Raw genomic sequence first — 27,076 nt, 5'->3', positions numbered from 1 at the left:
ATATTAAATATAAGAGAAATAGAGAACTTTAAGAAATTAATATAGCCACTACAGTGACCATCAAAACGATGAACAAATGTTGCCGTAAACAGTTTATTTTGCGACACCACGAAACAAACGATAGCGTAAAATGAAACGATAGACGTTTTTATATCATCATCCGATATATATCGTTATATCGAACAGCCCTATCTCTGACCATCTTCTAACTCCATCTTTGATGTGATGTTTTCCTTTTTCATGTCCTCTGTGTGTTTCTGTCACGGTCTGTTGTTTTTCTCATTCAGGATTTTAGTTTAGAAGTTATGTTTAGTGATTTTAACAGGACTTTATGTTTTAAGGATTCGGGTTTTGTGCCTTGCTGGTTTGTTGGTATTTGGTTTCATGTGTTTTGGTTTTTCTTCCCACCCCAGTCGTCTCTTGTTGTCTTCATCCTTATGATTACATGGTTAGTCATTTGTCTCTTGTGCTTTTCCATTAGGTTGACTTCCTTTGTTATTGTCTTAATTACTTTCAGCTGTGCCTTGTTAGCCTGGTGTTTCCACTTCCCTCGTGTTTTCTCTTGCTTGTTGTAATGGGGAAAGTGAAACACTGAAACGTGTCACATCTTGGTACTGTTGTGAAACAAAGACACAAACAAGTGTTGCACAACTGTAAACAAAACCAGATCAATACTGGTTTTATGTTATTATGATCAGGGTTGGAGAAATCTGCATAGAAAAACGTAAGAACAGAGAAATTGCTGTTTATTGTATATGTGTTTTGTTTACAGTCCCCCTTTTTCCGCCCTCATTATCTGATTGGATTGACTCTCCTTTTGGATTCCCTACAGGAGCTGCAGTTTTGGGCACATCTGCATTGGCTTCATTTTTCAGCTTTGGATGCTGCATCTTGATTTGCTCCCAGTTTTTGTCAGTTTATCTCTTTACCTTCAAAATCCTGTGTTTTCTTTAAAAAAAAAAAAAATTCCAGTTACTATTCAGTTATTTGTGTTTAATTAACAAAGATCACCGGAAAGGTGAAAAAAAAGGCAGATTTAGAGAGTGTGATGTCTTTGTCTTTTCAACATTTTACCCCAAAGCGCTTTACACATCCAGTCATCCACCCATTCACACACACATTCACACGCTGGTGATGGCAAGCTACATTGTAGCCACAGCCACCCTGGGGCGCACTGATTGATGGCTGACTGACTTTTAGCTGGGGCTCTGGTCCACGTGCTCCCCGATCCTTTTTGGGTCTGCTCAGGTAGGTGACTCGAAGCTCAATACAGTTTTTCATCCATGTAAGCAGGACATGTTTTTGAAAATCAACTCATTAAAATTTGTTTATTTACTCATTACAGATGACCTGAGTGAAACTATTCCCTCACTTCTTTCCATATACAACTCCTTTTTTATTACTATACTTATAAAAGGAGAGTAGAGGTAAAATACTCACCTGAGGTAGCTGATTTTTGGCCCTGCTGTCCTGCAGGCCCATGAAGGTCCTCTCTGGTCCCAGACTTATGTTGTAAAGAGACTGTAGGGCAGTTGCTGCTGCTTTGGCCTTGGCCAGTCTTTTACTGGGGGCACACCCTTCAAACACCCGCCCCTCCAACCTGACCACCATAACAAAAGTCTTCATCGGCCTGCCAGGAACTCTCTCAGTCAGGCACATGTACCTGAGCCCCGGTCGCAGCTCATTGAGCAGTGCTACTGGACTGAGGTCCTCTAACAGTGAGGTGGTGACTGCTCGTCTTTTTGGATTTGTAGAGGACACCAAGTCCAGTGTTAGACGAACAAGTCTTCTGTGGTTGTAAATGCTGGAGAAGACCTCCTTTTTTGCTGCGTTGCAGTGGAGTAGATCACAGTTCCGAAGCACCGACGGCTCAAACTCTTTGAAAAATCCGTTGGGAATATCCACTTTATCTGCTGTGAAGTCCACAGGTGTGCTGGTGAAGTTCCCCATGGTGGCATGAGCCTGGGAGGCGTTTGGGAACTGAATGAATGACTGGAGAGCCTGCTCTGCAGCCCTCATCTTGGCCTGTTTTTTAGTTGGTCCTCGGCCCTCGAAGTGGAAGCCGTTTACTTCCACGGCTACAGAAAACACCGGTGCGTGCAGCGGGCCAGTCTTTGATGTGATATCATACTGCAGGCCTGGTCGTAGCTCATTCAGGTGCACCAGTGCGTTCTTCTGAGTCACACCCCAAGCTGCTCTTTTACAGGTCGAGTGACTTTGGTAGAGCAGCTGGTCTTTTCCGTCCACCAGCGGCTGCTTCCTCTTCAAAGCTCTTTGTCCATTTCTGGGGAAAGTTGTGCAAAAAGTTGATGGGTGATACTTTCTAAGGAGGTCACGCTCCACCTGGCATTTGTCATCCTGATTCTCCTTCACCTCCAAACTGCTGGTACCTGTTTACAAGATCAAAGTGTTCACAGTGAGAAATCCTGTCCTGCTTTATTGTACATGAAAATCATCAGCTTTCTTACACAGCCACATGATTAAAACATTTTAACTGGACTCTAAAACTAAGCTAAGTAAACCCTATGATTCAAAAGCTCATAGGACCAACTTTTGAGGAAATAACTTGTTTTCTGAGACTTCATCAGTCTCTCACATCGATGTTGAGGCGTTTTGGTCAACTCTTCTTTAAAGCGTTGCATCAGTTCATTGAGGTTTTTGGACATTCATTAATGCACAGCTCTTTTAAGGTCCCGTGACAACCTTTCAGTCAGGTTGAGGACTTTGACTCGGCCATTGCAACACAATGATTCTTTTATTTTTCAGCTTGTATCCTGTGATTTGATTTCAGCCAAGCTTTAGCTGTTAGAAAAATGGCTTCACATTTGACTGCAGAAGACTTCATGAGGAGTTCATGGTCGACCTGTGAGATCCTGTGGCTGAAAAACAAGCCCAAATCATCCCTCCTTCGCCACTTGTTGTTTGTGCTGATATGCTTTTTGTGGTTCATGCCAAATCCGGAACTCCGGAATTATGGCCAAACATCTCCACTTTGGTTTCATCTGTCCATGGAAAGGACAGTTAATGCCAAATACGCTAATATTTACCAGGCATACGATTTTTTTAGCTACCTAGTTACCATTTTAGTTTAGTTTGTTAGCATGCTAACATTTCCAATAAAGTCTAAACAGAGACTAAATCTGAAGTGCACACATCCATTGTGTCTCCATGTACTTAAATCATGAGTGTACTTAAACCATTCAGGTACATAAAGAGTTTGTGTCAGCAAATGATTGTTGTGTAATCATCTGTGTAAAGCCAGGGTTTGTACTTTACGTCTTCTGTCATGTTTATATTGTTATATTTCTGAAAGCTCACATTAAACATGGCCACAGTTTTTTTATTACTAAGCTTTTAATAAAGGCTTTACATTTTTTTTAGAACAAAAAAAGGGAAAACAACCACAACAAAACAAGCAGTCGACTGAAAATCACAGCTTTTTCTACAAAGCCGTTCTGGCAGTGAAAACATAACATTGTATTCATGAATTGACAACACGTGTACAGATGTATGAGCACCCTAGGAGAGGCAAACAGAAGTGTATATAGTGAGGAGGCACAAACAGAAAAAAAGGAACCCATACTAATTTTGGACAGATTTCAACCACTTGTACCATCCTGTGGTATAAGTTAGGGCTGGGCTATATCATACCGTTCACGGTAATACCGGTGTAATTTTGGGCAACGATAAGAAAATGAAATATCGCGATAGAATATGGGTAAAATGCGCGTGCGCAGTGCCTTTGTTTACATACGCACATGGCGGCGACGGAGAATGAGAAGAGCGAAAGTGGATCGTTGAATGAAACGGATGAACCAGAATTGATTTGTTAAAATGCTGCAACTTCAGCGGTGTGGAACTGGTTTGGCTTTCGTCCCTCAGATACACAACAAAGCACTATTTTTGGTAGAGCATGCTAGCGGGCCGTTGTTATTACCGTGTTTTTTGGAAAATACGGCACATTTAAAATCAATCCATTGATTTTTCTGAAAGTCGACAGAGCCCCTTATAATCCCGTGTGCCTTATGTATGAATTCTGGTTGTGTTTACTGACCTCGAAACGATCTTATGTGCTACACTGCGCTCGAAAATCTGTTGCACCGCTTGATGGATTGTCGGAGCATTACGGCTGTCGTAGGCAGGAGCCTCTCGGAGTGATACGTACTGTGCTTCAACATAATATTACTGTATTGTGTGTGTATAACCTCTTTTTAAGTTTTGTGGATATTATACATGGTTATGCTGAGGACGTCGGACAATTTCCTCTGGAAATGCTTTTTGGTTAAACTGTCAGCAAGGAATTTGCATTTGCACTGTTAATTTTTTATATAACTTTAATGCACTTAAAAAAGCTGCTTGTGTAAGTGAAAATACAATGATTTTTTGGTTTTTTTTGCACTAATAAAGTTGAGGAGTTGTAAAGTATTTTGTCTAGTATCAATTATATCGTCAGTTATATCGTTATCGCAAATTTTCGAATGTATATCGTGATAAATATTTTTGGTCATATCGCCCTGCTCTAGTATAAGTATTAGCTTGCAACCTTAACAAAAAGGTAAGTTTTTCCATTTTATGAATCTCCTCAACAACCCTCAACCAGTCGTCCAGAACAGGGGGTCAGTACAGAGCCACTTACGAGTAATTGCTTTTTTTGCAGCAGCAGTAAGAATCTTCAGGAGATATTTGTCATTGCTTGTTAATTCTTTGGGTAAGTCTCCTAAATAAAATGTTATGACGGACCGTTGTTTTGATTTAAAGCCTATAGTCTGTTCTATCTTTGATATAACATCTTCCCAAAATGTAGAAAGTTTTCGACACAACCAGAATATGTGGGTATGGTTTGCAGCAATTTCCCCACAGCTCGTCCAGCAAAAGGAACTTCCACCTTGTTGTTTTGGCATTATGAAAAATCGTACCAACTAAATTCTTGCCAGTAGGCAGAGGATGAGGTTGAAGTGGCAGTCTCACACATATTGTCCCATTGGCCAAAGTTTTTAAATAATAAACCCGGCATACATACAGACGTCCCTGTGAGCTCAGGCTTCAGACTACACACTGAGATTCAGACATTATGTTACTCATGGTTCTTCATGATGCCAACATGAGAGCATATATTCCTACAGGCATCTCTGGAAACACAGCTCTCAACTCTCTCCTATCTGCTGTTCAAATCTTGTGGTTATGAGAGGCAGCCAATCAACATAAAACCAGCTTAGACAGAAGATGAACTGAGGGGCCAGCGAGAAAGTACAAATAATTATTAATTTGATAATTCAAAGCTATTCTATTAGAGACGAAGGAAATGGAGATGTGGCAATGGGCATACTAGGTCCCTTTAAATTATTATCATTCATACTGACTGTAGTATATTTGTAGCACTCGCAGTAATGGCTGCTGAGGCACAAAATTATTTTTTTGGCAGGAAAAGAGTCACTGGGATTCCTGTGACTGTAGGTAATGGCTGCACTGGCCTACTTTGGATGAGCATTTGTGCTAAAAAGTCAGGGCAGCAGAATGATTCGTCCATCCAACAAAGTCTGCAAACATTTTAATATCAGAACATTTCATAAAGAGAAATTTGGAACAATGCATTTGTATAACTGACTGACAGGCTTATGCTGCAGTCCATGAAGCCAACATGCTGCTAACATGGCTGAGAGCGTAATGTAGGCTGATACAACATCTGTGTTTGTAAAATAGCCACATAAACTGTCTGCACTTCAAATGTTAGATATGTAGCACATTGAAATAATGGATGTAGAGCAAGTTGTGTGCAGTAAGACGAGGGACGGCATTTACTTGAACTGTCTGCATCCTCAGCTGATGATGCTTCAGTATCCCAGTGTTTTATGGGGCTTATGAAGGTTGACGGCGTGCTGCTGCATCCTGAAAAACACAATGAGAAAGACTTGAGGTTATTTTCATCTTATATAAATTTTCATCTAAATGGAAATATACAGTGTGTCCTCTGACATTTTGTGTTTGTGAAGCGAGTCAGTGTTGTGATTCTGAATGATTCTGATGCTTAGTTTTATATTCGCCCTGAACTGCAGAAGAAATTAAATGGACTGAGGTAAACACATATACGGTGATAGCGAAAATCTGCTGCAGGAAGCCATGAACGCCATTAGAGTTCCCACTGAATGAAAACAAACAGAAAGGTGGCTCAGAGCCAGCCGGGGTAATTGAAAGGTGTCTGTGATAAGGACGGAGGCTTACACAAGAAGCATCATGGGCTTTAAACTAAATGAACAGCTTTGTATTATTAACCCAGTCACAGAGATTTTAAACTGAGCACAAAATCTTTTCCAAAGACATTGGCGAGTGGCTCAAAGTGTGATCGACTGACAGGCTGCCCACGTGTGTCCAGGTTTTACCCAGCCTCTACCCTACGACAGTTTTCCAAATTAATTATATTAATACGTAAAAATGAATAAGATTACGGCAAGCATATTCACCCACATCCTTTCTTACTTATAAGGGTATATTGAAAGTAACATTTCCTGGAAATCACTTACTTTTTTCAAGATGATTTGAAAATAAAGAAACTAGTAAGAAAAAGGTGATAAAAATTACGGTGGCCCTTAGAGGACAAATGGACTGCAACTTAAGAAAACGCCAACAATAAGAAAAATGCTGCAAAATCACACAAAACACAACGGAAATGGGAAAAATGACAATGGAAATAGGAAAAAACACAAGGGAAGTGTTTCTGGGCAGACAATAACCCGACGGACCAGTTGCAGGCACCCAAAACATGGTAGGCGTGTTTTATCATGATTCATATAATACTGATGACAGATTTTTAGGCAAATAGTTAGGCTAACACACTGCTCATGTTTTGTTTCCTCACAAAACCGATAGATCCTCCACTTCTTCTAAGTGTCAGCCAGCGCAAATCTTAGCATATTTGGTTCCTGCAACTGGTCCGTCAGGTTATTGTCTCCCCAGAAACACTTCCCTAGTGCTTTTGAAAATCAGTTTTATTCTATTTCTGTTTTATTTTTTCCTATTTCTGCTGTGTTTTGTGTGCTTTTGCAGCGTTTTTCTTATTGCTGGTGTTTTCTTAAGTTGCAGTCCGTTTGGCCTCTCAGGGCCACCGTAAAAAATCTTTTAAAGTGATGGAATATGAGAAAACTGTAATTTACTTGAGTAAGACTTACCAAACTTTACAGACTTTTCTAATCCTTATCACACAGAGGCGACTTTAATGCTGCTAGTGTAGCACTGCAGTCATAGAAGCAGCCACACTATTCTAAACTCTATGGTTCGTTACAATTAAATAAAGAAACAAATAAGAGAAAACTTGTAAAGAAAAGAACATGTCTCCTGCACTACACTGCTCACAAAAAATGAAGGGAACACTTGACCATCGCAGTAACACAGAGTCAGTTAAACTTCAGGCATATCCATGTGCACAGGAAGCAAAAACCACTCTGACCATCGGTTTCACGAGCTTTGTGCAAATCAAAGTAACAACAGGTGCAAACCCCCCACAAAATATGAATATTTCTGATGGTAGTGGCCACCGAACATTGCTCTCTCCTTTTTCCTCCTGAAGGATTTTCGGCTGTTTTTATTTTTGCTTCTGTCCTTGTCACTGCTGGTAGTATGGGACAATATTATCAAGAAACCAACCACAGGAATGAAGCTTTTCCCAAAAATGTGATTCTGTTAATCTGGACGTAGTGTTTTCAGAAATGTTTCAACACACATCCAAGCGACTTCTTCGGTCACCTCACAAACAATGGACCTCACAGCCCATTGTTCATTCAGTGGGCTTGTTTCAGTCATTATGCAAATGTACTGTTTATAAGGTTGAGAAACCTGCAGTCAGCTGAGACTGAAGAAGGCTTAACTTAAAAAGCTTAATTTCTTTGCATGCATAAAGAAATTAAGCTTTCTAACCCAAACCTGGTAATTTTATGTGATTTGAAACTTAAACAGCTTAAATAAAACTGACAGCACAAAAATTTGTGCTGTATGGATTTCCAACTGTAGTGTCAGCTGCCACCTCCTTCCTCATACGCAGACTTTATCACCTTCAGAGCGAAGACCATTAGACTGTGCAGACAATTAGCTGCTTTAAGACTGAGGGTCAAAATCACCAGCACATCCAGTCCCTCTGTTATTTTGCAAAAAACCCCTGGTTATATTTGAGTAGCACATGGTATCATTGAGCCGCTGTGAGCAGGGTTTGAACCTGCGCAGGGAGACCCTATTGGATTTCAAGTCCAACGCCTTAACCACTCGGCCATCACAGCTGCGCAATGTAGTAGAAAGTGTGCAGACTTACCATATACACTTAAGGAAAACTGGCACAAATGTGTTCTGTCAAATGTTTAGTTTGAGAAGGATGATGGTCCTGTGCTATCTGGGAGATGGTGAAAAAGTTGCTGCTTATATATCATTATATACATATATGTGGGGATGTAACAGCGGTGCAGTCGTGACCACTGTTGCCTCACATGAAGAAGATTCACATGAGCTCCCTGTGTCTGTGTGGTTCTTCTCTTCAGGTGCTCTGGGTTCCTCCCACAGTCCAGACATGCTTGTTAGTTGAAATGGTGATTCTAAATTAGGTGTGAAAATTAGTGTGAATGCTTCTCTCTCTCTCTCTCTGTGTTAGTCCTGTGACAGACTGCTAACCTGTCCACTGTGTACCTCACCTGTTGCCCCATGACAGCTGGGATAGGCTCCTGTGACCCTAATTTGGATAAGTGGAAGAAAACGGATGGATGGATAGTAAATGAGCACTTTTCCCCGTTAACCTTTTTTTTTCTTTGTCAATCTTATAATCTGGACTGCTGGTGGATATAATGATATTTCCGCTTTTAGTGGCTATTATCGCTCATGGTAACATATATCTACAATATCCCTCACACACATGCCATGTGGGGGAGTCTTCAGTAACTGCAGTTATTAATCGTTTCCAAAATGGTATAGCTATACCCCGTCAGCATCTGGATCTTGTTTAGGGTGAAGATTAATTCTTAAACCTATTGTGTTTTCCCCTCATTTATATCCATCCATCCTCTTCTGCTTATATATATATATATATATATATATATATATATATATATATATATATATATATATTAGGGGTGCAACAATACTCATATCGATATTGAACCGTTCGATACAGTGCTTTCGGTTCGGTACGCATATGCATCGAACAATACAAAATTTTTAATTTATTTTATCAACTTTTCTTCTGACGATGCTGTCTGTGTTGAGCGCTCAGTGGATCTGTGCTCGACAGTGCAGCTTAGGCGGAGTAGTCGAACGCAGATTCACTGAGCGCAGCGCAAGCTAGCGAGACAGAAGTTAAGCTCTCCTTGCAACATGGCAAATTGAACCTCCCCCACCCTCAATCAGATCTGGCGTTTGGAACTATTTTGGTTTTCATGTGATGTATGACCCTGAAAGTAAGTGCATCATGGACAAAAGTAAAACAGTATGTCGGATGTGCCACACAATGCTCAATTACATTGGTGAGAACTAGTGTGTTAGCGCAGTTTGCTCGTTAACGTGTTGACGCTGGCCAGCCCCACGCACGGGGCGATCCGCGGTAGCTCGTTAACGGAGATTTGCCGTGTTGTGGCGTTAACGTCATTTCAACGAGATTAACGCTGACAGCAATAGTGGGAACACAACGAATATGACTGCACATTTACGCCGACATCATCCTAGTGCAAAGACAAGTGGAAGCAGACAAAAACAACAAGCATGCATGCTACAAACTTTACCCGAGTCATTTAGACAGCCGTTAGCACATGATTCTCCTTATGGGGACCTGATATGTTTAATATGCTGCTGAGAATATAGCCCAGAAGAAGCGTATAGTATAGCTTTTATTTTGGAAAGAACCATTTCTCTGTAATAAACTCTCTTTTCCAAAGATGAGTGATTCCTCGATCAGATAGATTTATTATTTTTTATTACTTTGTTGTTTCAGCAACATTAAATTTAAAAACTGTGCTTTTGAGTTAAAATATATATTTATAATTTTAATAAATGACAAATTAAAAAGGCATGAACATTTTTCATCGGCCACAGTAACGGCTCATTTTTTGTTTGACACACACACACACACACACACACATATATATAAGCAGAAGAGGATGAATGGATATAAATGAGGGGAAACACAATAAGTTTAAGAATTCACCGGCATCAGCCGTAACAAGTTGTTTTTGGGGCTTGGTACCCAATTTTGGAGAGTGGGGATGCCTGACAGGAGCTTGTGGTACTGAGGCAGGTTACTGGCAGAGTGGGAATGATGACATCTCAGTAGTAGCATTCCAACATGGATTTTAAAATGCACAATCCTCTGTAAAGCTCTCACACCTTACTTTTTATATGCAGCCCTTTCCTCTCTACTCCATCTCCACTACAACTTCCACTTGTTTTGTTTTTGGAGTTTGGCTTCAGGAAAAAAACCCACCATAATAGATCACCTGCTGATCCCTGTTGGTCCCCAAACCAGTGACCCCATTTATTCCCATTTATCTGATGCACAAGTACCATTTGAGAGTTTTTATTTTGTAGCATTTTTTGTTAGAATACATTCACATAAACACAGAAATATGAGCAGCAGCAGCAATTATACTGTTCATAAGCTATTAATGAATTCCTGTTAAAACGATAACTATTATGGATCAACATTAAACTAGTCTGCAGTTTTATTACATGCCATTTTTCACTTTTAAGGCTTCCTGAAATTAAAAATTATTTTTTAAAAACCAATATTATGAGCTGAACATGGCTGCAAATTACAGAGAATCATATGAAATTAGTTGTGCTCCATGCAAATAAAAGTGGTGTCAATTTCACCATTAAACTGAGATATTTCTTTTGAGAACAAAGTAATATTAAAGAAGCTAGAGTCAGATTAAATATGCAACTTTTCTGACTTCTTTGTGGGTAATTTTATTGCTTATTTTCCTAATTTTTACCCCAAGTGACTGCTGAATCTGGAGGGCACTGCAAAGCAAACTAAAAGTCATTAGAATAATGAAGAGTGCACACTAAACTATTGTGCATTAACCTTCCACCTTTCAGTTATATTAGGCGTGTGATGCCATTAAGTGGTGGGATGATATGAATGAGAGCTGTGAGATGGGATGTGAACGTAATGATGTGAGTCCTGTGCTTCTGAAGGCAGGTGGAGGCTGGAGGTGTTTTAATGACCTGCATCATCACAGCTAATGGGACCATTTATTTTCAGACAAAAAAAGAAGTTAATAACTGTTTTTCTTTGCGTCGTATCCACTGAGCTCTCCCGTCTTCCCACACTTGCTGCCATTTTCACGTTTTTCATCATCTTTCACTTGACATCCTCTGATATAGACTCAAAAACACACCCTCGCTAGTCCAAAAAGCCCTTCATTAACTCACACCCATTTGTGAATGAAGTCGTAGACTTTCCACTTGATTTAAATAGAAGTTATCCAAGTTGCAATGTGACAAACTGTCTGCTTAATCTACCTCTAAAGTTTTACATGAGCAGATCTACACGATGGTGTTGTGCAGCTTGAGCTTTGCAAAACAGGTGAGCAGATTTTAGAGAGCATGTGCATGTAGCAAAGAACAAATTAGTGAATAACCGGAGGGGATTGGTGCTGGATAGGGGTGCACGGAAGTCTTTGTCATCCAACTTAATTATGTCAAAAAAGTGTTTGCAGTACAAACTATGATTTTTTTTACATGAAGACAAATGAGCAGTCATACCAAAGTGATAAAAAAGTGATAATGCACTTGAGCAGCAACAATAAGACAACCCCACAGTTCTTCTCGTGGCCGCCTGAGGCTGGATCCAAAGGAGAGTCAGTCGCTATAGATTGCACAAAAGTGCACAAAACATTCCTTAGTGTATATATCATTGTATACCGGTATGCAGATGTGTTGAGGTCGACCTATCAAATATTGGGGCCACACATCACCGGTGTTATAATCCAGCTGATTTCTGTACCTCGTTTTAGCCTCTCAGCCACCACAGGATTTTCTGCCCTTGCATTCTTTGAGGTAAATGCATCAGTGGGTGCAGAAAGTGCAAAAGAAAATGCTGATGTTAGTCATTCAGATGATTGCTACCTGCACGCAAAAGGCCACAATGTTCTGGAAGATGCAGAACAGCAGAGGGAAAAAAAGAGAGAGAGCAGGAAGCTTGCATGGCTTCGTATTGCACACTGCTTGTGTTTATCAAAGCTTAAGAAGGGAAGTTTCTCCATTCAGCCGGTGTTAATGAACCTTATTTAATAGAATAATGAAATTAGGCATGGCGGGGGGAAGCAAGAAGCACCCGCTCACTGTCCGGTTTGTGTGTGTGGGCTGACAGCTGTGGATAATCTCATTTGCTAAGCATAATTAATGGCAAGTGGTTTCATTTACTTGTAATGTGGACTGTCTTTTCTCAAGGGCAAAGAAATATGAAAACTTTTTGGTTTAATTTTTCTATCGACTGACTCGGTATAAGGAAGGAAATTTGTAAGAGTAGATTTTTTTCTTATTTTATTAAAGCTCCTGCTCCTTTCTTACTTTTTTACTTTATATGTGTTGTCTTTAATGAGTCTCAGTACAAATATAAAAGAGGAAAAAAGGCGGGTCTTTCTTTTATGAGACAGTAAGTATGCCATTCTTGGCCAGGACTTCAGGGCTGTGGTTGTTCTGCTGTTAGGGTTTCCGGCTTGAACTTTTGTTGGGTTTCACTGCACGGGTTTGAATCCTGTTCCCAGTGGCTAAAGTTAAAATAATGTCTCTAATATTTATAACAGGCAACACTTTCTAAAGCCATGATTACCGGTGAGCACTGTGCAGTTATGAGGTGTTCCAGAAAAAAACATGTTAATAGCTGGAAGGTTTGAGAAAAAACTTGAAATTTTGACTTAAGATGTTTTTTCAGTAGTGGAGACATCTTCAATACATGCAATGCATGGGTGACCTTTAAGCTGATAATACAGCATGAAATGGTGAGCTTCTAACAAAATCCAGTTTAGTTGCATCAGTAGAAGTTTGTTTGCACGATGTGACCTCCAGATGTCCTCCTGATGCAGCAAGGAAAGAAAAAGCAGTCGTGCATTGAAGATTTTGGTCCAGGCTCTACAGCCTACATTCATCAAATATGCTACCACTGAGTGAAAATAGAGAAAATCCTGGACTCAACCATTTTCACCAGATAATCCTCCTTTCTGATTTACAGAATGATAAAACTTTACTAACCTGACTTCATTTTCATTCAGTATGGCCTGAAACTATGACCATAAATGCATCAGCTGTCCTCTAAAGTCCCAGAGAAAAAAGGTAGAAGCTACATCCACACTTTATGCTATTTATCTGTCCTACCCTCATTTATTACTCTGACCGTAAACAGCAGAACTAGTCTGTATTATCTTTCATCTGTGTTTTGCTAGCAGACAATAAAGTGATGACAAATTACAACTGCATGTGCCATTTGTCACATTGGGTCAGTTAAATAAGCTGACATATGCATTATTTTTTAGATTTCCTCACAAGTTGCCTTTACATGCAACATTCAAGCGCAGGTACTGAGCAGTGATAGCCGAGTGGTTACGGCGCTGGACTGGAAGCTCAGTGAGGGAATGTAGGTCCAAATCTATGGACCTGCATGGAGACAACCATGTGACTTTGTAACCAATCAAATGTGCAAGCTATTTCAAAAGTATGTTAATTATTATACTGTATTTATTAATTATATTATTGTAATCACCAATATATTTTTTATGTTTCTGTAATTGTTAATAGTAAAATTTCATTATTGTTGTTATTCATGAATTATCAAATGTACTATTTCACAAAACAAAGAAAAAAAATAGAAAAGCACTTTGTTATTTTTGATTAAGATGATAATTTAAGTAAGTTATTTGTAATAACTGTAACTGTAATGTAAGTAAGTTATTTACTTACATTCGTGAACAGAAAAGTTTGTTTTAGTGGTCCAGTGTACCGGCTGAAGTTTAATTTAATATGAGATGTTTTAACCGAAGCAGCGCAGTCTTGAGTTTTGGTGCTGGGGCTAAAGTTGTAATAACTGTCACTGTCCTTTAAAATGCTGAAGAGTTTGCAGTTCTTTTATTATCCAGTAGAAAAAGAGCGCTTCTACAGATTCCAGTGTTGCCTAAGATTAGTTTTGATGTCTCTTTCTATGTTTCTTAAGATGGAAAGAGACTGTTTGCGTCTTTGAACGATGAATTGAATTTCAAAATGCTCCTCCTTAAAATCCCACCAATGTTCATTTTAGAGTTTGTTTATAGGAGATAAGAGAAGGTGTGCACAGTAGAGCTGAGCTCAAACATGACCTAATTCATTGCTCATTACAAGAAGAAACACTATAGAGTTGAGAAAAAATTAGATTTTCAAAGTAGAAAAATATCCTTTTTATCTTCTACCTGTGAGGAAAATCTGCTGTGATAACGCCTCGAGCTTTGATCAGCTCTCCGTTCACGTGTGGGCGGGCTGAGAGAGCAAACTGCTGACAGCATGTTCCAATGAGCTAAACATTTGCACACAACACGCACTGTTCACACAGATGCACACAAACACACGTCCCACACATACTCCTACAAAGTTACAGAAAAACAGCGATTAACGCACCAAAGTGAATGACAAACGTAGCATGGCGCTGTTGTCCACCAGCAGGTGAGTCACTGTGATCAAAGTCTCTGTACAGTTCGTCACAGGGTTAAACAGCCATCTGCCTCTGAAGGCTCGAGCACACTGCGATTTCACTTCAGTGTGCGATGTAGATCTAAAAACCTGTAGGACGTTACATTTGATGGATACAGAATTGGAAACTAGACGTTTGATGATATTACACATCATCATCATTATCCAAATGAGCTACGTCTTAATCAGCATGTCTCACGCTGCGTTTTGATTGGGTCGTTAGTAGATATAACCATGACCAAAGATATCATCACAATCTTTTCAAGCTGTATTTGTAGATGCCTGAACTTAAAGCCAAAGATTTTTTTGACAAGTATGGCTGTTGGTGCACTACTTGCTTAAGGTTGCACCACTGGTCTGGACTTTTACTCGGTCACTGCAGCACCATTTGCTGCTGTGCTTGTGATCATTGTGCTGTTGCATGACTCAATTTTGGCCACGTTTTGACTGCCAGACAGATGGCCTCTCATGTGACTTTGGTATACAGAAGAGTTCATGTTTGACTCAAAAACTGCAAGTCCAAATCATCACCCCTCCAAGGTCTAGCACAGTATTGTACATTGTCTGTGCAAAGGGTTAGGTGGTTTGTTTAAATGCAGCTTTGCAAACCTAAGCTGTTCTGTGAAAAAGGTGAGATTCAGGTGGAGACAATGCAAAGAGACAAGTGAAAAAAATTCACTGCAGAAATCAGTGAAAATGATTTAGTTGGTGGTGTCACAATACATGCAAAAACGAAAGCAAAGAAGCAAAAGGAAGCAGCTGTGATGGCCGAGTGGTTAAGGCGTTGGACTTGAAATCCAATGGGATCTTCCCGCGCAGGTTCAAATCCTGCTCACAGCGAAGTGCTTCTTTTTGGCACCGTGTCCAGATTAACCCACATACCCATGAGGTAGTGGGAAGCTGTGGTTCAGACACAGTATGTGTTGTCTTGTCACATCAACTAAGAAATCTAAAATCTAACTGGCCCCAAATAAAAATGTGTTGTCAAACCAGTATAACCATTTGAGGCTTCCTTGTGGGAACAAAGGGGTGAAGATACAGTGTTTCCTCCTCAGTAAATTATTTTAAATATGACTATAAAATGTTAAATATGCAATGAAAACTTTTGGTATTATTAGATGTAAAACTACCAATTTTCACATTTTGAAAAAAAAAAGTGCACCACTGTGTCTTGATGTGTGCTCAATCATCCAGGTAAATAAATCCAAGACCATCTCTGAACTGATGAGGGGGCCTAAGGGTACATCTTTCACCATCTTGCAGCTGTTCCCCAACTCTGTGAATGGTACTCATGGCTATTGATCAATGGTCATGACAGTTTGCATATTAATAATCAAGGAACGGACCTCACAGCCCATTGTTCATTCAGTGGGCTGGTTTCAGTCATTATGCAAATGTACTGTTTATAAGATTGGGGAAACCTGCAGTCAGCTGAGACTGAAGAAGTCACTTGGATGAGCGATGAAACGTTTCTCCCACTGCAAACGCTACGTCCAGATGAACAGAATCAACTTTTTGGGATGTGCACCACTGTGATTAACTTTGTGGTTCTCCAACTGTGGGGCGAGGCCCACTGTGAGTGAGACATGGAGTCACTGCAGGTGACGGAGAACCAGGTGAAAAATATGAAAATATAAAGTTGAATTAATTTTTTAAGGAAAATAAACTGTAGCAGTTTCTTGATGCTATTGCTCTGACATTTGTTCAAATAAGACTCAAGACAGAAACAATAAAAACTGGGTTTTGGGGCATTAACACTTTGTGGCTTCTGCTGTGGGACATTTCAGGATGTGTGACATAATGTCTTTACTTTTACCCCTAAACACACATAGTTACAGCTGTATCCAGACTGCTCTGTGTTAGCTTCATTAGTCAAGTCAAGTCAAGTGGCTTTATTATCATTCCAACCATGTGCAGTGGTACAGCACACAGTGAAACAACACAACGTTCCTCCAAGACCATGGTGCTACATATGACATGTAACAAACAATCAACACAGGACTAGATAAAGTGCAAGTGTGCAAAAATTGCAAAAAATCAAAACAAAGAGAGTGCAACACCAGACAGAACAGAGTGATACAGACACAACAGTGCAACAGAAATGTGCAAAACACCGAGTATTGTGCAAAAAGTCACTTGGTGTCTGAAGGTATATGTGTGTGTGTGTCAGTCCAGTACCTCACAGTTCTTTGGTTTAGGAATTTTCTGACTGGTTCTTGATCTCACCCTTCTCACTTGAATTTAAGAAATCCTGGTGAGCACACCAAGCGCACGTCAAATCTTCATTAAAAATGATAAACACATCTACAAAATCCGGATAAAATGCTTTTGGACCCTTTCTGCATATTTTCACTGATGATATTTAGGCAGTCAAGAAGAGCAGAAAGCACAAAGACAGTTTAAAATCTTTATCTAAAGTTTAATAAATAGCAGCAAGCTGACTGCATTTTTCCAAATGTATTGTGCTGGCTTTCAAACCCATTTTTCCATTTTGTCTAATTAAAATATTGCAGCTAAGTGTTTGCGATTTCACCACAGATCCATGTCAGATACCATTTTCTTCCCCACACAGCGAGAACAGGCTGCAAAGCTTCTCTCCGGCCTAAATTTAGTTCAGTACGTCGTCTCATCTCATCACACTCAGGGAACAAACGTCTGCTTTCAAATCAACAAGCTGATGATCATTATTTGGAAATGAGTGATGAAATTATTGCCTGAAACATACGGTGATGTGCAATGAAACTAAAACGAGAGACAATAACAGTGGCAGCAGTAATCTATGGCAGCCTGTTGCCTGCTTCCAATGGGCCTCGCTTCAGCTTTTAATGCCCTCGCCTGCAGACTCGCTGTCACTTCATCAGTTTGAATGATTAGGCGGTGCTTATCTCTCACTGTGAGCCGTGTTTGTTGGCTCACAGTTGGAGAATCGCTTAATTGTTTTGTTAGTTTATCGAGGCCCAAGTGTAGTCAGAGAAATGAGTGGGTTAAATCTAATGTTGCTGTCAGTGTAAGAAAGAAATGTATCATTTTTTTCTGTAGATTAGACTTTTTTTTTATAAACCATCTGGCTAAAGTGTGCAGGGCGTCTTTATCTTTGGGCCACATTTGGTCTTAACTGGGGCCGGTTTGGGTCCTGACTTACTTTGTAATCCCTGCTTGTTTTGCACTGTAGTTAGACATCCTCACCTGCTGTCAATCAGCTGATGCTCCCCGTTATTCCCCGTCAGACTGTCTCATTCTCATTACAGTCGAGTTTTCCACCGTTTTCCTCGTTTTTCCATTTTCTCTCTTTGTATTTTTTGCATCCTGTTAGTCCCAGTCGCATTCCTTGTGATGTTTATGTCTGATTTTTGGCCCTTTTGACTTTTTGACATTAGCCTGGATTAAAGATTAGGATTTAGTGCTTTTCCTCTGACTGCCTGGTCCTGTGTTTGAGTCCTCTCTGGGGTCATTGCACAGGGTAAGTCCGGCTGCTTTAAATCAGCCACAGGTCTGTACTACAAAGCAGGATTATCCAGGTGATTTCGGGGTTAACCCTGGGTGTTCGCTGTTATGGAGACGGTTTACTTCTTGCTATGTCATACGTACATCGCCATGGTTACATATGCTGCAGATATCATCTCTGGAGCAGTGTTGTTGTGCTCTAGATTAAAGATCAGGTAAGAAATCACCGCCTACTGACCAATCAGATTTCTGGAAAATATCATCACCATTCCTTGTAGATGTCTCTGATCACTGTGCACAGATAACAGGAGAACCTAAAGTTTTATTCTATAAGCATCTAAAATCTTTGTCTTCCCCTGAAGCACGTCTTTAATACATACACAACCTTTTTGTAGCAACAATGTTATTGTTCTTTTTCCCTTAAAATCTGATCTTAAATTCTATCAAACTGGCATGTTGTCTCAGCCTACATTTCTGTGTCTATACAAATCAAATTCTAACAAAGTTGGGACTCTGTGTAAAATCTAAATGAAGGCAGAATGCGATTGAACCCAGCTGCTCAGGGGTCCTGTTTGTTCTGTTTGTTTCACGATGCACCAAATGTTTTCAGCTGGTTTAGCATCGTTTTGTTGATGCAAAGCCTTCGACTAAAACACGTGTCGTTTGGATGGGAGCATATTCTGATGTAAAACCTGCATATACCTTTCAACACTGATGGTGCCTTTCCAGATGTGCAAGCTGCCAGTTCCATAAGTACTAATGACCTCCAATACCAGCTGATAACAAGCCAAATGGTCCCTCTCCTCTTAATTCTAGAAGCAGTGGCATCCATGTTTTTCGAACAGAATTTCACATTTTGTGACTTCCACTTTGCCTCAGTCTAGAGTCCAAGGCTCTGTTCTTGGACTCCACTGACTGTCAGGGTCTCTCAGTTTCCTGCTCTTCAGCCAACACACATGTTTCTGATTTGCTCATGACCTGCCAGTACTTGAGCACCCGCTCGAGCAGCCATTCTCTGCCAGATTGTTGTGGTGATCGGGCTCAGTTATGCTTGTGTGCTTCCTAACGTTGCCTTTTTTCTGCCTTGCAATCTCGTGTTCGGTTGGCTGAAGACCTCCTCTTGTGTTTGGTACTCACCTGCTGTCTCAGGCTGGTTTGCTCCTCTAAGGAAAGGATTAATCTTCACTTACCTGCCAGAACTCAACAACCTTTACTTAAATCCCTGGAATTCTCGCTGCATCTCATCTCATTGCATTTTGTATTTACTCGGGTTATTGTTGTCAAATAAGAACATTTGTCTGATCATTTGAACCACGCAGGTGTGACAAAAAAAAAACACGTAAGAAAACCAGAAGGGGGCAAATACTTTTTCGCAGCACTGTCAGCCTGAAGTTAATCACATTTGCTATTTTTATTTTATAATTTACTATAAAAAGTGCAATTTAAAAATAAAAATTCTGGATTTTGCAATAAAAATAAAAATCAGTGACTATCTTATTCTGTCACTGCTTCAGCCCCACTGGGGATCAAAACTCAGCTGCGGCACTGTCCTTCCAAGCTGCAGAGAAGATGGGACCCCTAACGCTTGCAGAGTTATGGCTACACTTTACCCGCTGAGCATCCCTGCAATTAAGTTAAATGGGCGCACAAACCATATTGCTAATGGTTTCACAAAGCCCAAGCCCCAGAGAAGTGTGGCGATTGAAGAATCCATCAGTGAAATTGCGCACTGACATGCCCCACTAAGTTTGACTGCACGATGGAGCTCACTTATCCAAAATGCATCCAATATACAAATATAGCCAAACACACGCCACGTCATGACACAGAGCCGTAGCAGACAGCAGCTGTTTGTCGCATGTCGGAGAATCATAATCCTCGCTAAAAGCAGGACAATCAAATCATTTCTCCAACGAGACTTTGCAGCCAACAAATGACAGTTTGTTAATTTGACTGAAAAGGCAACAGAAGGGGATTTTTTTTTACAGCCAAATGGCAGTTTATTTTTACTGAAATGCTCCCAAAAAGTTCATCTGTATCCAGACAAAAAACAGATACAAATCCAGATTAACAAAGTAATTTCATTGCAGTCTGCGCTCAGAGGGTCCTCACAGCGTGCTGTAATAAATGAGCTGAAATCAAGCGGCTTTGCATCTAGAAAGTTCTTGACATGTTCTTGATTTTTTTCCTCTTTAATCAACTCACTGATGTTTTTATTTCAAGGTGAACTCCGATGCAGCTGAAAACTACCCTGCCGGTTTTGTTGTCTCTCTGTTTCTGAGCTTTTTGCGCATCTTTTGACATAATTGTGCTTCCCATTATTTCTCTTCTCTGACTTTTACTTTGCCTCGCTTGATCTCCTGAAACTGCTGTAAAATATCTCAAAATAACCTCCTCCCTGTGGAGGAATATAGGTGACAGCTGAGTGCCTTAATTATGGGGACAGAAAAAGGTGAATAAGCTGCGAGTGCTGCTCCACGGGGCTGTGCTCATTTGCAGATTCAGGACTTTATTTAGGGGTCTACAATACGGTGCAGTACTCAGTGTCATGTATGACTATTGATCTGTGTATTAAAAACAGATGTCATCGATATGAAACCCACCGGTTTATAAATTTCATGGTCCTAGATTTTTGGGGATTTATTGAGTTTTTATTCTTGTTTTGATTTTTAATGTGTTGTGTGTCTCCAGCCTTTCCCTCCCTCCGTCTTCTCCTTGTGTTTATCATATCTTCCTGTTTTATTTTGGAATTGTTTTTCCTTGTGTGTCTCTCCCTGGCTTTCACTTCTTGTCTAATTGGGTCATCTTCTCCACCACCTTCACTCCACACCATAAAAAACTCTCATTAGGCTAAAACAGTCATTTAAATAAAAATATTTAAAAGGAACAAAATATCCAGCATCATCATTATGAGTTGGGCAAGAGAAATAACCCAAAGCGAGATACTCAAGTGTCTTATTCATGACTAATGGGAAGGTAGAGTGAGAGGTGGACCCGTGGATTGGTGCATCAGCAGTATTGGAGGCATTATACTCGGCTAAAGTGGTGAAGAGAGAGCTCCAAACATTCATCCAATCTTAAGAAATGACAGAAAGAGCAAAGCTGTGAATTCAAGTGCCTGAAATGAGTTTCCCTGTCTTTGAGGCAGGCTGACAGGCTGAGGACCTTGGACGCCCGGTGGGAGCTAAGAGAAGAACTACTCCTACATTATGTTGGAAGGAGCCAGTTGAGGTTTCTTGAGCACACAACAATAGGGAGGAGACTTTGGAGCAAGCCCAGAACCTGCTGGGGAGATCAGGCCTTGGGGGCCATGAGGGACTGTTCAGCGCTGCTGGGGAGAAGGGCGTTGGGAATATCCTCCTTAGTAGGGATGGGTATCGTTTAGGTTTTATCCGATACCAGTACCAAACCGGTACTTTTGAAACGGTGCCGGTGCTTAAACGGTGCTCGAACCGGTGCTTAAAGAATGGAGAACACAAAATTGGTCCAAAAACCTCTCATGTTCAACTGTTTTTTTGTAAAAAGACAACAATGTTAGCCTTTTCTGCAGCTATAGGGCATATATGGTATCACTCTTGGCTGGAAGCAGTGCTTAATCAATGGAAAAAACACAAACTTTGTCCAAAAACCTCTCATGTTTAACTGTTTTCCACTTTTTCTTTGGTCATTTTAGCCTTTTTGGCCAGGGTGAAGGGAGTATCTGCCATCAAACAAGAAGACAGCCGCATGTAGCTATGATGATGTTTGCTAGTTCACCTTACATGCATTAATGTAATAACGTGGTTAGCCTACTCAACGTAAATTACACACGAACAACATTAAGCTACTCACGCAGAGAAGAACGGCTGCTGCTGCCATCATCATCATCATCATTTCTGCTACACTGGCAGGGCTAGGGGCCAGGACTCTATTCTTCGGGTTTTTGGGGGATGTTGATAACTCCGGGTCGATAACAGGCAACCCACGCGCAGTAGATGTGCCCGGTGTGAGGTCTCGCAGCAAGCTATCAAATACGGCGCATTTCTCGGCTTTTAACAAAATGCTATACGTCGCCAGGTGTTTCATCAGATCGAGGTGTTACCTCCTTTGACAGTATCACAGTATCAGCTTAAAGCACTTGTTGCTGCTGAGTTTGCATCTTTTGCTGTGAAGTACAGCCAGACTTTGACCGCTTCGCTTTGGGCATTTTTAATCTGTAGCTCTGCTCTAAAAGAACATACGTACCTGGACCCGCCTACTACGCTTGCAAAGGTAAAATGATTGGCTAGAATCCAAAGTGTGTGACATCTCAGGAAAAAAAAGCACCGAAATAAAGCACCGAAATGTGCGCTGCTTTTCGGTCTGGTTACTACCGTTTATGTCACCGTTTATGGTGCCATAATGGCACCGGATACCGGTACCCATCCCTACTCCTTAGCCTGCTGCTTTGGATAAGTTGAAGATAACGGATCGATAGATGGATGTTGGATTCAGTAAGATTTGAAACTAATGACTGAGAACATAACAACAATTCTCTCCTTAAAGTCCACATAACATCCAGTCCACCAAGCAGTCACCAGCACCTTTTAGAAAAGGGTCTGTGCTCTCACCATGATTTGGAAGGTAGACAAATGTGTGCGCGGAGCCTCGTGTTCACCCAACCGATGATGAAAAATACGACGTGAACCCTCACATATGGGTGGATGCGTAATGGCTGTTCATGTTTGAACCAAACTGTGAAGGAGGAATCGGCTCTGCCAAACTAGCGCTGCTGCCAGTCATGTGGAAATGTTCCTGTAGAGTTCAGCAGCAGTGTTTTCTGAACTCTCTCACCTTTTAATGCACATAAAGGCTTTATAAGAGACTTAAAGGAAAATGGGAAATCTCAGAAAAACATTCAACTTCCTTTTAAATTAAATTTGATGTTTCTGTAACACTGTAAACAGAAAAGACTTGGTAATCCCATGTGATTACTTCTTCTTTTCCCCCTCCCCATTTACTTGTTTGAGTGACAGTTTGCTTATACATCCAGCTGTCTAGAAGCTCACACAGTCTCAGAAGAACAGAGAAACTCAAACACTGCTGAATTACTGAGCGCACAGCAGTCGCACGACACGAGTCTCCCTCCTGCTGCGCGCTCACAGAGCTCCATTGTAAGCGGAGACGTTTGCCATTTGAGAAAAAGATGCCACCTTCTGTTTCTAAAATGACAGCTGGCATTATAGTACAGCTCATTGTTGGATACTGTAGAAGCATTAGCTGAGTGCATTGTGGTCCGAAAATAGTGGGATTTGTGGGGACTAATGATTTTCTGGTGATTTTCTAATGATTTATTTTTCGTAGAGGGCACACTTTGATGCACAAAAAAGGCCAACAGGTCATTAATGAAAGTGGAAAAGGCTTTGAGCACTTTGAATAACTGCTGGATTTAATACCGTGGCCATCATGGAGTAATCTGCAGCATTTACCGAGGATTATCATGTGCAGAACAATGCCAGTGTAATCCTAAAAGGCTGACCTGTTGGTCAGACCACTGTAATTATGATTATCGGAGCTCATATCCTGATGAGACATTTATACTCACACGAGTAAACAGAAAGTGAACATTTTTGGCTGCACGTTGGGACTTCTTAGACACAGAAAGTGGAAAAAGGAGCAAACTGAAAACTTCATTGACACTTTTGAGTCACAATCGCCTCTGTCCTTCCTCACAAGTGTTTATTTTTTTGGAGGTGAACGGAGGTGATGGTGTCGCTGTTGGCCGTGCCAGCAGCTGTATTCCTGTAACTCCTTCTTCTTGTAACATCTTCATTTTTGGCAGCAGAGGATCTCGTCTTTGGTTTCTTTAATTGATTAACATGCCTGAGATGCACTGCGTTGCCATGATTGGATTGGTCACATTTTTGTTGCTTGATCAGCACTTGCGTTTGGCTCATCCTGTGTTACAGCTATAAACACTCATAGAAGCCCAGAAATGAATGAGCAAAAATAGCAAACAAACAAATCAAGCAGAAAAGGTTCTCGGGAGAGTCTGAACCACGGAGACAAAGAGGGAGCATACACCTGAGACTCTCTGCAGACATCCACCAACTGAAGATGACAATAATTAAAGCTGAAAACAACAATCACCAGGGCAGATATGTGAATGTCCTGACTGATGTCATGTGGTTAAATAGCAACTGCACCAATTTGGCTTTTTACACCAGCTCCTAAACCTCAGGAAGGCTTTTTGTCATCAGTCTGACAGGAACATTAAACCTGCACGCAGACATCTCGCTGTTCTGTCATTCAGACACACGGATCTTAACAAAATCGAATCCAACACATCTGTTTTTAATTCAGTTTGTTAAATAACCAGTTATAAATACTCTTTAGCTCAGGCTATTTGCATTTGTTGCTATATATATGTGTTAGTATTGGTACTTCGAGCAGATTATCATGTTGATAAAAACACGTAAAGTTTTTATTCATGGGCTTAAAAATGAACGATTTCCAGTGCTATAAAGATGAATGAAGTTTGCACAACCTGACTTAATCACTCAGAAACCAACTGGACCATAAGGGATGACTAAAGCATTTTTAGCATCATTTAGAGCTGAAGTTTGAGTTTGACTGCAGTTAATAAGATGAGATGATCCCTGACTTTTTAACTGCTCCAGAGGGAGAAACAATCCCAGTGTCTGCATCAGTGCTTCAATTTCATATCCCAAAATAAGACTGATTCACATCCACCAGGTCACCATGACCTACTTAGGGTCGGAGCTAGGGTTCGTTGTGTTCTAAGCAAATGCAAATATAATATAGCAGTGCTTTTGCAATATGCTATATTAAATTTAGCAGCGCAAAGGGTCGAAGCCTTTTTTTTTTTTGATATATCAAAAATCCATTCCTCCTAACAGGTTGCCAGTGACCCGCCTGATGTAGAGCCTGTAAAGTCTGTGTACCTTAAGGTGTCGCCACAGCAGAAGTTTGTACTATGAAGCAGGATCTTATCCGGATAACCTCAGGATCAATCCTGGGTTTTCTGCACTAGGAAGGTCACTTCTTACAGATTAAAGATCAACAGGTATGAAATCACTTTTATATTTAATCTTTACTCTCACACAGCGGGAGCAGGTTACGCTCAGCGCTTATGTTTAAAATCACTGTTTTCCTTACAGCTTTATGTATCATATAGATTGTTAAGCCATAATTTACTAAAATCTGTGAATGAAGGGCAAACTGTACCGTTGTCGATTGCCAACAGGTAAAAAAAAACATAAATGTTTTTTATATGTGATTCTAATCTGCATTTAAGTCTCTTTTACCCGGTTGGAACTACAGCTACTAGAAGACAGAACAAAAACCTGTCCAATGTAATTCATTTCACTTTGATCTGCTGACAAACTGAAGCAATTTCCATCATAGGGAGCAGTTACTGTAGACAGAAGAAACTCTTCTTTTTTCTTTAGATTGGTTAGGTGCTGCCAAGCCCACTCCTCTCATGTGAATATGCAGAGTAGATAACCAGTTTAAGCATTTTAAAAATTCAAATCACAGCTTGGGAGGAGAACATGTGGAGCCACTAAAGCCTGGCAGTGGTGGGATTCGAACCCACGCCCCCAAAGAGACTGGAGCCTTAATCCAGCGCCTTAGACCACTCGGCCACACTACCGGCGATTTGCACTTAATTTCCATCTATTGGTTGGTTAAACCTCAACGAGCAAGCTCTATCCCTGTAACATGCTCTTAATATCCAGGTGTCCAGACGTTTTTGATTAGTTTTTATTTAGACCTTCACGTGGGATTTAGCATATCTAAAAAAGTCTTATAACAGCCCAAAAGGTCTGTCAGTGGTAACAACTGACTATTTCTGAAACTATGCTTGCAGCTAAAATTCAGTCTAACCCCCAAAATAACAAAACCAAGCCAGCACCCACAAACAGGATCCAAGAAACAAAGAAAGACCCAAACAAGGATTCAAAACTCAGAGACAGCAGGAAAATCCCCACATAAAGACAGAGAAGCAGCGAAGGACAAAACCAAATCAAAGCTCAAGTTAGCAGAAAACCAAACACTTGAAATCATCACCAAACCCAGAGACTAAAGCAATAAGTGTTATTTTTCCTGTAAATGCTCTTCTTGAACTCACAAATACAGCAGGTGGACTGTGGTAAATTGTAAAATATCTCTTCCTAAATGCACTCGCTGTAAGTGATGTAATATAATGCAGTAACTCTAACGGCAAAGCAAAACAAAGCCTGTGTAAGAATGTCATCAGTGGAGTAAAAAAAGACCCAAGCTCACTGAATACTGCCACAAATAACTGTCAGCATCATCATCTGTTTCCCACATAAAGTTCAACAATCACAGCTGCTCGACTCACCTTTGCCTTTGCACCTCCTCCTCCTCTTCCTCTTAGACTTTCCTTTCAGGTCACAGTCTGACTGCTCCATGTTTCTGCTGCAGGTCCCCGGTGCCATTCAGGAGATGTTTTTTCCTCTGTTATTATACTAGTTTGTCCTTCTGCTGCTTCTTCTCTTCTGCTGGTCTGAAACAAATGAATCAGAGTGCAGCTCTGCAGCGGGAAGCCCTGCACAGTGACTGACTTCTCTCTCCTGCTGCCGGCTTTAGGAGGCGGGCGACTGCTGAGGTTGTGACATCACGAGGAGAGAAAGGGCTGTGATTCAGCATCACTGAGTTTGGTGGCATCAGCTGGTGGTCAGTGGCACATTTTGTAAATCATACAGAGGTGCTGAACTAGTGTCTGAACGCTACAACCAAACATAAGCATCAGAATATTGATGTTAGGGGAGAAAACAGAGGAATATCAGTGTTTCTGAGAAAGATGGAGAACATTTGAAGCATGTGGTCAGAGGATTCAAAGTTATCATTTTCACCAACTAACCTATCATGCATGTCGTTGGACTGTGGAAAGAGAGCAGAGAAACCAGCTGTTTGAGGACTGAACATCACGTGAGCTGCTCTG

At 40.7% G+C, this 27,076-nt stretch overlaps 1 protein-coding gene and 3 non-coding genes across 4 annotated transcripts in view; 1 reads left to right on the top strand and 3 right to left on the bottom strand.

Annotated features, from left to right (window-relative positions):
• LOC146368802 (inactive double-stranded RNA-specific editase B2-like) overlaps positions 1-26,700 on the bottom strand; it is a 40,784-nt gene extending 14,084 nt beyond the window's left edge. The window contains exons 1-3 of the mRNA XM_084911704.1: positions 26,474-26,700; positions 5,800-5,886; positions 1,441-2,390 (exon numbers count right to left, since the gene is read on the bottom strand). Coding sequence (XP_084767830.1) covers positions 1,441-2,390; positions 5,800-5,886; positions 26,474-26,570 — 1,134 coding nt within the window. The 5' untranslated portion in view covers positions 26,571-26,700. The remainder of the gene's footprint in view (positions 1-1,440; positions 2,391-5,799; positions 5,887-26,473) is intronic.
• trnas-uga (transfer RNA serine (anticodon UGA)) lies at positions 8,183-8,264 on the bottom strand. Its single transcript has one exon. It is a non-coding gene; the product is annotated as a tRNA-Ser (tRNA).
• trnas-uga (transfer RNA serine (anticodon UGA)) lies at positions 15,444-15,525 on the top strand. Its single transcript has one exon. It is a non-coding gene; the product is annotated as a tRNA-Ser (tRNA).
• Positions 25,681-25,762, bottom strand: trnal-aag (transfer RNA leucine (anticodon AAG)). Its single transcript has one exon. It is a non-coding gene; the product is annotated as a tRNA-Leu (tRNA).
• Positions 26,701-27,076: the final 376 nt, after the last annotated feature.

This window comes from Perissodus microlepis, chromosome 18 (genome assembly GCF_051167445.1).
Source record: "Perissodus microlepis isolate ML-2025 ecotype Zambia chromosome 18, ASM5116744v1, whole genome shotgun sequence".
In the NCBI taxonomy this organism is placed as follows: Eukaryota; Metazoa; Chordata; class Actinopteri; order Cichliformes; family Cichlidae; genus Perissodus; species Perissodus microlepis.
The sequence above is the reverse complement of the archived record's forward strand: the minus strand, read 5'-3'. Positions and strand labels throughout refer to the sequence as shown.